Source organism: Myotis myotis, unplaced genomic scaffold (genome assembly GCF_014108235.1).
Source record: "Myotis myotis isolate mMyoMyo1 unplaced genomic scaffold, mMyoMyo1.p scaffold_m19_p_3, whole genome shotgun sequence".
NCBI classification, from domain to species: Eukaryota; Metazoa; Chordata; class Mammalia; order Chiroptera; family Vespertilionidae; genus Myotis; species Myotis myotis.
In genome coordinates this window covers 57912551-57925311 of record NW_023416335.1, presented here as the reverse complement: position 1 = coordinate 57925311, position 12761 = coordinate 57912551, and the positions used below count along the sequence as shown (strand labels likewise).

Genomic DNA, 12761 nt, shown 5'->3' with positions numbered 1-12761 from the left:
ATCAAGGATATAAAGGCTGGGCTAGAGAAAGAGGAAAATTTCTTAGGTTAAAAAGTTTTACTTGATTGCTTCCTGATATTTTATGGTTTTATACAAAACCACCTGAACCAAAAAGTCTTAACTTTTAATTCACGTTATTTCTGGCAGCAACGTGACACACTCCATCAGGGACTGAAGAAAACAGCAGCTCACGTTAAGTATCAAGTTCCTCCTTAATCATTTTAAAGAAAAGCATAACTACTTCCTTTTTTATTTATAACTGAAATTAGGAAGCATATTGCTTGTAGAAAGCAAACTCATGAAGAAGCCTAACAAACACTAAGAACAAAATCTTGATCCAGAAACCAAAATGGCTACTCTTTGAAATAAATACTGTGGCATTCTTTCCTGTATTATCACATACCGTAGGAAGTACAATTTGTACAAATAAAAAGTAATCGCTGGTTCATTAGTAGTGATAAAGGCACCATACTACAGTAAAAGTTTGACAATAGGGGAAACTGGGCAAGTGTGCAGGAACTCTCCATGCTATCTTTGTAACTTTTCCATAAATTTAAAACTACCTTAAAATAAAAAGGTTATGTTGGGGAAGGGGGGAGAGGAATCACTGTACTTCTTTTTATTTAAAGATCACGTTTTGCTTGATATTATAAACCTAGCATTTGTTCAATAAATATGCATTGAACAAATGGGTGCTCAGCTCTACATCATTTGCAAAGATAACTGAGACCTGATGACAAAGAACCCACTTCTCTCTAACTTCCAAGCTCCCACAGCCAAGGAACTTAATGTCCAGGAGAGAAAAAATAAGACTCAGGACGCTGTAAGAGCAATACACAAAAGACACAAAGCAATGTCTTCCCCTTCGTGAGCCCCTAGAAACCTACTCTGTCAGGCTACATCTTCCTCTGGCCTAGGATTAAATCTAAAACAGGCCCAAATTGTGTGCCAGGTATTGGATAATAAAAAAGTCCTTAAAAATAGCCTCAGTTCAGTAATTAAATACCCAGTCCATGTAAAAGCCAAAGTCTGGACTTCATTCAAAGTTCAGCATTGCCTCCCCTTGCTCAGCCTGCTGCAGGCACAGAGCCTGCCGTGTGTCTGGGGCAGGAGGGCAGGCTCCCTTTCCCTCTCCCCTTAGACAGCAGATCTCCCCAGCCTCCTAATAACTGATGGGCAGTCATAACTGCCCTGCAAATATCTGGTTGGTTTGCTGTGCAGATGATCAAAGCTGACTGCTCATTCTTGACAAGCATGAATGCACCTTCTCTGGACGGTCGCTTACAATGTCACAGAACACCTCCTGCAGGGGGAAACAGTTCCTCCCCATCTACATCCTCTCCTCTGTCACTGGCTGTATCAGCCAGCTCCTTCCCTTTAATTTCTCTGGCATGACTAACACACGGTCCCCTTGCTTCCCAAGCTCCAGGGCACACATGTGAGGCTCTCTTCGCCACCTTCTCACTGGGATGGGGGGTTGACGGCACACTAGCCTCATCATCTCCTATTTCCAAATCTCCTGTCAGCCTCAGCAGCCCACTGACAGGCTGGAGGTGGGTGCTGAGCTGGCATTCCCAAACCTCGTTCCTCACCCTGCCCAGAGCAAGTCCTGCTTAGGAGGTGCGGCACTGTGCTTCAGACCATGAGAGTGATGGGCACTGAGGACCTCAGCTCAAACAGAATCCCATTTTATTATCCTCCTGACACTGCAACACAGATAGAAAATAAGAGCCATAAAAATAAAAACACCGTGTAGTTTCAGAATAGGATGCTGCTTCTGGCTTAGGGGATGGGGACAGGCTGGATCAAAGGCCTGTCTTGGGCCAGACCTTAAACTTGCGGAGAACAGGAGTGGAGATGAGGCAGATACAGCCTCCTTCAGACCTCCTCTGTGGCTTCTTCCTTCAGATAGTAGGAATTAATATATGAATATCTATTTTAACTGGCAGTATTTATTCTTATTTCAGTGGTTTGTGAGCTACCAACCCTGGTAAATAAATGCCCCAGGTGGCTTCTTGTTTTGTTCCCCTTTCCAACTTGCTGACAGATAAGCTCAGAAATCAGCTAGACCTAGGTTCAAAAATTGTCAATTACGAGTTATGTGACCTTGAGTAAGTCACATTATCTCTTCCACATCTGTCAATGTGATAACACTGACAACATCATAGGCTGGTGCCAAAATTAAATAAGCATATGTATAAATCATAGTATATGGAATATAATGAAATGCCTATAAATGTTGACTACTATATTTTTATTATTGCTATCATCATCATTATTGTTAAAAATACTAAAAATTATATTTCTCCTGGAATCATAAAATGTTAGACTTGACAAAGACTGACTTATAAATCATTTAGTAAAATTCATTTTAATTAATTTCCCAATTTTTAATTCAATCAGAGTTTGAGTGATAGATAGCTTTTGTCACTGTCAACACTTAGTCCCAACATGTAGTATTTAGAACACCAGAGTGTTTATCCTTACAGTCTACTGGGAAGTCAGAATGTTAAGAAAAATTGTAATGAAAGGTGTGGAAAAACCAATCTAAATAAGAATCCAGATGGAGAGACAATTACTTCTCAGGCCAGAAGGGGATGAATCTGGGATAGTTACATGGATCAAGTGGCACCTTAGCTGGGCCCTGGAGGTAAGTAGGAATCTGCCAAGTGAACAAAGGGAGAAGAGAATCCTAGCAAAAAAGAAAAAGAAAAAGAAATTAAAGACATACATTTAGCTATTAGGTCAAACCTTATTGTTAATTAATCTAAGATGTGGCCTTTAAATCTTTCTCAAATATCTATTTTACCAGTTATAAATTAAGTAATGGGGATGTATGTACAGCATGGTGACTAGAGTTAATACTACAATATTGCATATTTTAAAGTTGTAAGGGACTAGATCTTAAATATTCTCTTCACACACAAAAAAAATCTGGAGAAGCCACAGTTCAGTCACCAACAAATAGCTTTTCGTGCGCACCCAGGAGCTGCACATCCTCGAGGTGACCGGCCAGGAGACTATGGCCAGATCAAGGCTCATGTAGCCTCGCTGGAGGGCCTCACTCCAGATGAAGTCGTGCTCTTGGCAGGCACGCCCCTAGAGGGTGAGGCTGCCCTGGGCCGGGTGGGGTGGAGTTTCTGTCCACTCTGGAAGTAGCCGGACACATGCTCGGAGGTCAAGTCCATGGTGTCCTGGCCCATGCTGGAAAAGTAAGAGGTCAGATCCCCACAATGGCCAAAAAGGAGAAAAAGAAGAAGACTGGTTGGGCCAAGCAGCAGATGCAATACAACAGACAGTTTCGTCAACGTTGTGCCCACCTTTGGCAACAAGAAGGGCCCTAATGCCAACCCTTAAGTACTCTGTAATCCTGGCTCTCTCTAATAAAGCCACACAGCCCAGTCCAAAAGAAATATCCGCAACTATGTATGGTGATGGACGTTAAGTTGACTTATGGTGGTGATCACTTTACAATATATACAAATATCGAATCATTGTGTTGGACACCTGAAACGAATATAATGTTATATGTCTATACTTCAATAAAAATTTGATTAATTAATTAATTAAATTTAATAAAATACTTGCTTTCTAAGTATTTACTTGATGGTATTTCAAGCAATGTTAAATTAGATGAAAAATATAGATAACATGAATACACAGTCCTACATAAATGTTCATAATCTATTATAATTTGGATATTCTAATTATAAATAACTCAAGGCACTTTTATAGTAATTCAAATTTGAATATGACCTTTACTTAAGCAGCCCCTTTACTATACAGCTTATTTTACAATTCCCTCAGATAATTGCTTAAGAAAGTTTTGCTGGAGCTTATTTTGCTAGTCAAGTGCTGTGGAAATCTAAGGGGTGATTTTAAGCAATCATCTGGCCTCTTTACCACTCTGTCCTCTTCCCATTCCAATGCTGGAGGAGGGAGAAAGAAAAAGTTGACATTTCATTCAACATTCCCACATTCTTTTGCTTGGATTGCTACATAAAAAAAAAAAAAAAAAAAAAATGTGTGCATCTAGTTAACATCACAGATTTTACCAACTTTTTAGATTTACTAGTCTATTACCAGCTTTAAGAAAATATGGACTAAAAGAATGCAAGTATCTTAGTTCAGATTAAGCACACCTCAAAGTTATATGAACAAGCTATTAAAATAATGTTAAATGAGAAAAAAGATCTTCCAGATATTCTAATAGATGTATTTCTTAAATTGAAATAGGAAATGAATGAGAACCACCACATGGTAGTAAAGGGTTTATCACAATTTTATAATCTTTCAAAGATGAGACAGAAGCAGGCAGCTAACTGTGGTCTTCCAGCCGTGGCCACCTTATGTGTGCTGGTACATTTGGGCCTCACAAACTTTATTAAATCTAAAAACTCTCTACGAAGTGCTTCTTATGTATATGGTACCATGCTATCTGCTATAGGGAATATAAAAATAAGTTATATGATACAGCAGCTCTCCTGGGGGTGGGGGGGTAGATTCATACATATGGCCACAGAATATCAATATGATAAACCCTAAAAAACACCATGCCACTAGCACTGATTACAGTTTCTGGAAGGATCAGAAGACCTCGCGCAGGAAGAGGCATAAGAGCTAGATTTTGAAAGAAAAGCAGGATTTCACTGGGCAGAATTGGGGAGAACTCTACATGAACAAATGCAATGAAGGAGGAGAGAGAAGAATGTACTTGAAGAATCCCAAGTTACACATTTTGGCAGAGACAGAATAGGCCAAAGAGCCTCGGTCTGAGAAATTCCTCAGTGGCAAACTAAGAAGTCAATGCCAAAAGCTTCCGGAAAGGGGTGGGAGGTGAGCCCTGGGCAGGGCAGTAGAAACAGGAATGGAAAAGAGACTTCTCTTATTTGAGAGACACTTGACCCCAGAGAAGTTGAGATGAATGAGGACCGCCACTACTCACCAGCTGCAGCTAGCCTTCTAACTCCACGGCCTTGCAAATTCAGAGAGCCGTAGAAGTACTCAAATTGATGTAGTTAATTTATTATGTTCATAAGCATGGAGTCAGCATTAGTTTTAGATCTTAAAAAGTATGATTTTTTTTTTTAGAGTGCTACTTTTAATAAGTAATCAACAAAATGTACACATAGGTATCCTACCTTTTGTAATTGAAACTATATGAGTCTCAAGTGAATTTGGTGAGGCAAATAAGCAAGACATTTAGAAGTACTTAATGCAACCTGAAATGCCGATACTCTATTTTCAATAAGATAAGCAGGAATCATAAGCAGATCACTATTAGAGGTTCCTGGAACATAATCCGACATAACCAAGTTTCAAATAACCTCACACAATTATGCCTTGTGAGGTCCTTGTGAATTCTACCCAACAATAATTTAAGTCACGTCTAACACAGTGGAATATGCCGACGCCAAGAAGACAGGAAGAGGACACACAGTCCAAGAAAACATAAAAGCAGGAAATCGGTCAGGAAGAAGGAAAGAACAAATTCTAGAGAAGAAATGTAGCACATATAAGAGGTGAACAAGGCCTTTAGAACATGGAACTTGAATGAATACAATATGAAAAGCAGAAGGAATGATTTAAGCAGATTTATACCTGGTTATTATTAAGAGCCTGGTTTTAGACATTCCAAGGTCAACAAACAAAAACATCTTTCTTCATTCACAATTTTGATGTGTGCTTATCCACAGAAACCCTGCCGACATATTCAAAAGGAAGCACTAACAAAATCTTGGAAACCTTTGCCACATTTGCTTCGCAAGTGTCCTTCAGAGAAGTAATGAACTGGGGAACAACGGGTGGCACCTCCACACCACAGGTACCTGAGGTCCTTCTGCAAATCTCATGAGGACATCAACGACATCTCGAAACAATGACAATGAAAGAAACCACTTTCTTTCTCCACAAAGACTTTTCTTGCCCTTTTGGCCACATTAATCTCTCCATCCTCAGAAACATCACTGTAGTTGGTTTTGGTCTCTCAGACCCCATTTCCAGTCTCTGTGTGATCTTATCCCCCAACTGAGTTCTCAAAAGCCCTCAGGGACAGGAGTCGGGTCACACTCGTCTGTGCAACCTCAGAGGGCCTGGTCTGAGTCCCCAGGACTTCCTTGTGGAATTGGAAACTCTGTTACTAAATTTTTCTTTGGAGTATATTTACACATGCTTTCCTGTTACAAACTGTTCTACAACAAGAACTCCAGAACAATTACACTTCAAAGGAGCACTCATGGTTACTCTATTGGTTGTGTGTGTGTGTAGAATCTTGGAAGTAAAACATGACGTGAATCAGCATATCACAGACTAATCAAAGAGAACTCTAACAAATCTTATTTTCAGCAAGATGATTTTAGGCTTGAAAAATACATGTACCTCATTTCCTTTAATATTACAAACAAGTAAGAATTTCATTTCTTAGCAAAAGGAAACCATATTCCAAATCTATAAAAGATATGTGTTCTAAGGTTAATATTGTGACTTAGCTTTATCACTGACATTGGGAGAAATCAACCACTTAGGTTCTTTGTCCTCCCATTTCATCCAATATTGTACAAGGGCATTTTCTGCCCTTCATAGGTACATCTGATACAAAGACTGTGCACTAAAATGAAAAGTTAGTGAACTAGGCGTTATTTTTAATGTCACCCACGGTGACATTATTCCAAGGGGCTAAAGTTGCTGACCCACATTATGAACTAGGCAAAGATGAATCAATCTGTCCCCTGATCTCGTGGAGTTCCCTGAGATGCTGTCAGAAAAATATAGTGTTAAAAAAAATCAAAATAATTCATGCCTGAAGTTAGAAGGCCACCGCTTCTGTGACAGTTCCTGGATGCCCTTCCTTCCTCATAACCAAGATGAGAAGCTGCATGTAACAATCCCAGATACTACCTCATTTACCTGCATCTTAAAATTCCCTCAATAAGCACATTTATGTCAAGCAAAAATTGCTTAATTATTAAGATAAAAAATTAATTTTGGAATCAGAAAATATTGGAAGTTCATTTTAAAATATTGAGGATTCCTACTATAAATTTTTTATTATCAAAGAAAATTCTTTCAAAAATTTAATCCTTCACAAGATTAAAATCCATCTTTTTAAAAACTGCTATACTTGTTATTCATTTATTGAATTACCTTCATAATTGTTCCAGAAAAAATCTGTGAAAAGGATATTCTCTGGGTATTTATATAAAGGTAGCATCAATGTAACGTGCCTCCTAATAAAAAGAGTCGCTGAGTCCTATCCGGTTTGGCTCAGTGGATAGAGTGTCAGCCTGTGGCCTGAAGGGTCCCAGGGTCGATTCCAGTCAAGGGCGCATGACTGGGTTATGGGCACAATCCCCTACTAGGGGGATTGCCTGCATACAGGAGGCAGCCAATCAATGATTCTCTCTCATTACTGATGTTTCTCTCTCTTCCTCTCTGAAATCAACAAAAATACATTTTAAAAAAAGAGTTGCTGAAAAAAAATACTTCTAATAAAAATTGGGACTGATGGGGAAAAACCCTCAATGCATTTCTAAGTGTCACAGAATATTTAGGAGACCTTTAATTTGATCATTTTTCTATATAAGCAAAATAGAGACTAAAATCAAGTATCCAGCTACTTTTGGATTTTAAAATGGATTTCTGTACATATGTCTAATTACCCTCTGTTTATCAATTCTACTTTAATTTACCTTTAGTTTTTACCCAAATTAAACTTTTAAAAATCAGGCCAATTTCATGCTAATGACCCAGCTGACTGGGAAAATGTATTATAATGGCATTATACCAGAGCTAATCTTGGGAAGGAAAGTTTCAAAAAGCAAAACACTCTAAATTAGAAGCAGAAACATTAGCCCAAAGTAATCACAAACTAGGTCTAAATAGAGAGTTGGCATTTGCGCTCAGTCAACAGAAAGTAGCTACAATTTTACTGTAATATAATCTATGTTAACATTTAACTTACATAGCTAGATATGTATATATTTAAGTTTTCTTTGCTGTTAAAGCTAGTTATTAAGTTGCAGCTAAATATGTCAGTAAATTTCCATATAACTTATTTCCAAAAGAATGTGGCATAATAACATGTATATTTCCCCAGTTATTACAGCAGTAAAAATACAGGAAGCACTGTTTTTAACAAGAGGTGGTTTGTTAGGACTACTGCCTTGCTACAGAAGTTGTATTTTAAGAAAGAGAGAGTTTTCTCTTTAAAAAATTTTAAGTCAATAAAAAGAAAGAAGATTGAATAAACCAAGGTGTAGGGGAACAAAACCAAGCAGGTGACGACATCAATCCATTCCAGGTATTAATTACTCTACTGATCCTCAGTACTGAAGGCTCAGGAAGGAAGACTTCTCTATGAGACTATAAAAAGAGTCCATGATACAGTGACTCCACAGCTACATTTTCTGTTGAGTCTCTATTTAAGGCCTTTCTAGTATAATTCCTTTTGGCACGGTCCTTGATTTATTTTTATAACACAGGTTTTATTCTCTCTCAATAAAAATTAATTTTAGCCCAGCTGGTGTGGCTCAGTGGTTGAGCATTGACCTATGAACCAGGAGGTCAGGGTTCGGTTCCCGGTCAGGACACATGCCCGGGTTGCAGGCTTGATCCCAGTGGGGTGTGTGCAGGAGGCAGCCGATTGATGTTTCTCTCTCATCGATGTTTCTATCTTTCTATCCCTCTCTTTTCTTCTCTCTCTAAAATAAAATAAATTCATTTCCTAGCACCACTGATATGAAATTCTAGGAAGTATTCATCAGGTAAGAAGTACTGGTTCAACTTCTTACCTGATGGGACAAACACCTACACAGGCTTGGAAGCCATCTTGCACAGTCCAATGTCTGGTAATTACCACAAAAGGCTTTTGATCTCCAAAAACCTCATGAAACAGAAAACATCCCCAGATCAAAAATCTTTAAGCAAAAGTAGAAAAGATAAATATCTGCAAAACACTAACTTTTAAGTACCCATGTATACCAGCATTATTAAAACAGAATTTTGAGTGCAGGTCATGAGCCTGGTTTTCTTCTGTGTTTATACATCACTGGGATCCTACTTTAGTCCTACATTCACTCTCTCCAATTACTCATCAACACCTCTCTCCTCACTGGTCTCACTCACCTTTGCATCCACTTTAGCATTTCCAACTGTGCTTTATTCACTCTCTAACTAAAATGCCTTTAAGACATACTGCACATGTCTGTCTGCTTTCACTGTGTTGGTTAGAGGAGCAAAAAGAAAATGCTAAGTTACTTTTCTAATAATAATTTAGTAAATTGTTCATCAATTTCTAATGTACTTTGGGAAACAATCCTCTAACAATTTATCAACAGGAAGAAGGGCTGAAATAAGGAATAGACTGTACAAGCATGAACCATAAAAATAAAGTCAGGAAGTACTTCACATTTGGTGTAAAATTATGTAAAACTTGGTATTTAATAACTGGTATTCTCTACAAGTATAAACACACAGGATATAATATGCAGCCTTTATTACTGGGGTACTTCTGTACTGTGGAGTTTGTGTGTCTATTATGGTTTTGGCGGGGGGGAGGCAAGAAATAAAGCAAGCAAAACACTCACATTCATCTCAAGAGACAGACCACAAACATGTATCTATTTCTGTACATTCTTCACTAATTTCCGATGGGAACCATCAAAGCAGATTTTTAAAGATAAAAAAACTGAAAATTTACCTATGAAAAATGTCACGTTTTGTAGACCATCCCCCGCATGTTTCTGCTCCATCCTTACTTTTAAAAATTATGTATACAATAATAAATACTGGAAAACTGGTGTGGCATTCACTGAGCTGGTTCTATGTTAGATCTTTCTCGAAAAGCCAATAATTCTGGAATTAACACATAATGATTTCATTTAGCTCTTTGAAAAAAAACAATCCTTTGATAAGCTAAAAGACCCTAGGTATAGAATCAGGGATTGAACATAACAGAAGCGAAAATATAATAGACAATCAAGGAACAATTTTCTTCTGAAATGGATTGTGGTGGCATAATTCCCTGGATTAGCTCATTTTTCCATTTTGAAATGGAGTTACCTGCTTCTGAGGCAATATTACAAAACCCAGTGCCTTCTAGGACCAACGCTTGAGACAAACATCTTCAGGGCAGACGAGGGGGAGGTAGATAGGAGAATGCGAGCTGTCACAAAGAACCCCTTCGTCACACATTTCCTATGGCTCCCGTGTTTCCACCCTGGACGGCTTTGGTGTTTAGAGGCTGACTTTCAGTGAGATGATAACGACAGGAGCCCCACTGCCTAAAAATCCATGCGTTCTAGAGATAAGAATAAATTAACTGTGGAAACTGTCACTGTTGAGTCACCCAACTATCACAAAATCTCAGACAGCACATGCGATTACCACAACATAGAGTCTCCAGTGGTGACAATCCTAGCTTTGTGCGAGACTTTTCTGTTTTTTTTATTTTTAAGCATCACTGACAAATTAAAACCATCACATTCTGTTTTCATGGCATTAAATCACCTGCTACAAAAAACCAAGGACGCCTATAATGAGGCACCAGATTCCTATTCATAGTTTATGAGTACCAAGAAATATCAGAATAACCCTGGCCAATGCGGTGGAGCATCCTCCCTCGGTGCACAAGTTTGATTCCCAGTCAGGACACATACCCAGGTTTTGGGTCGATCACTGGTCAGGGTACATATGGGAGGCAACTGGTTGATGTTTCCCTCTCACATTAATGTTTATGTCTCTCTCTCTCTCTCTCTCTCTCTCTCTCTCTCTCTCTCTCTCTGAAATCAAATTTTCTTTAAAGAAAAAAAAAGAAATATCACAATAGCAATTTTCTCAAACTTAGCATATTATGACTCTACCTATGTGTGTATGCATGCTTCAATACAGCATTCATTTATCCTATCTAATAAAAGAGTAATATGTAAATTAACCATCACAAAGATGGTTAACCATCACAAAGATGGCGGCGCCCATAGTGGCCAAGGCGGGACACTGGTGGTGTCGCCCTGGCAACACAAGCCCAGTGTCCGTACCCCAGTTGTGCAGAAGGGGGACACTGGCATCATTGCAGGCCAGGCTGAGGGACACCCCGCCAGGCTGAGGAACACCCCCCTGTTCCTCAAATTTCATGCACCGGGCCTCTAGTATAAATGAATTCAGAAACAGAGAGGAAAACAATACAAACCTACATGTGACATTTAATCATATTGGAAATCATGTCCATTATCAATGGTCATGGATGGAAAAGAGCAGATAGGCACATGTGTTTATATCATTTACCATCACGGGAGTAAAAAACAAATATTCTTAACTATCCAAATCTATTCAGTTCTGGGTTCTGGATAAAGTATGTTTAGATACTAGGCACTATGTATTCCAGAGTGCTGACAAAAGACCCCTCATCAGAGGCCAGGCTCTCCATTGGCGGGCTCCTTCCTCCTACTGGCTATAAATTTATGTTTTGTGTTTTTCACCTTATGACCAATGAAGAATCAGCTCCACTCTCAAGGAAGATCCCAGTTCCAGCATTCGATTAACAGACCTAAGTCCTAGTTGGAACAGAATTTCTGGGGCGTGATCATAAGACAGAGTGACCCAGGGCTAACCAGAGCTTCTAGGATTTTCTGGCCTGACCTTACCTAGCTAAGGTTCTGGGTCTTGGCAACATGGTGCCATTTGCCAGCACTCCCAGTCCTGGGCATTTATACTTCTGTCAGACAAGAAAGACTGTACAAATTTTCTTCAAAAAATCCTTGGTAACAGAAAATAAAAGGACTTCATTTAAATGATCCTAAAATGTTTTTTTAAATTTATTTATGTGGGACTGCTACTAAGAAAGAAAAAAGGAATAAAAACAACAACAACATCTGGGGCAAATTAGAAAAAAAAAAGCTGTTAAACCTTAACACACTTGCTGTAGACTGAACACTTGTGCCCGCCCCCAAATTTATATGTTGAAGCATATTCCCTCAATGTGATGGTATTTAGGAGGTGATAGGTCCTAAAACCCAAGCCTTCATGAATGGGATTAATGGGATTAGAGACCCCAGAGAGCTCCCTCTCGCCTTCTGTGAGGTTATGGAGGGAACCAAAGCATCTATGAACCAGAAAGTGCCCCCACCCCACCCGCTCTTGCAAGACAGTGAATCTGCCAGTGCCTTCATCTTGGACTTCCCAGCCTCCAGATTGTGAGGAAAAGGTTTCTCTTGTTTGTAAGCCACCCAGGCTATAATACCTTGTTATAGCTGCACAAATGGACTAAGACAACACTGAAATGCAAAGAGGAACTTAGAAAAGCCTCAGTCTGAGAACCCATAGCACTTTCAGGTCACAAAGTACTCCTAAAGAACATGAATAGAATGAACAGATTTTTAGATTAATTTTGTAATCTACATAATAAAGTATTCCAAAAATACCCACATGGGAAAGGTGGAAAACTGGAGTTAGTCCATATAGAATGACCAAGATTTCCAGACAAGGACAGAACAGGAAAATTTGTTTATTTACTACAGCAAGCATCCTGGTGAACTTAATAAAATTATGACAAATATATATGACCCTTGAGGATCCAAGTTTACACAAAATATTCTTACAGCATCTGTACCTATACCTTACTATAGGTTCACTCTGTAACTGGACATTATAAAATTTATTCTGTAGTCTGAATAAAGAGATGACAAAAATGACACTTTACGTTAGAGGAAATTCCTTTTTCACTGTGAAACACAAATGTTCTTTAAAGGCTGACAACTTTCTACTCT

The 12761-nt window shown here is 38.8% G+C and overlaps 1 protein-coding gene and 1 pseudogene across 4 annotated transcripts in view; one reads left to right on the top strand and one right to left on the bottom strand.

Moving 5' to 3' along the window:
• Positions 1 to 12761, bottom strand: part of TBC1D4 (TBC1 domain family member 4) — a 196706-nt gene that overhangs the window by 131439 nt on the left and 52506 nt on the right. Inside the window, exon 1 of one of the 4 annotated variants that reach the window (XM_036301320.1) lies at positions 2617 to 2748. The exons of the other annotated variants lie outside the window; for them this stretch is intronic. Coding sequence (XP_036157213.1) covers positions 2617 to 2733 — 117 coding nt within the window. The 5' untranslated portion in view covers positions 2734 to 2748. Of the gene's footprint in view, positions 1 to 2616; positions 2749 to 12761 lie in introns of those variants that run through there. 4 annotated transcript variants of the gene reach the window in all.
• On the top strand, positions 2837 to 3357 carry LOC118649647 (annotated as a pseudogene).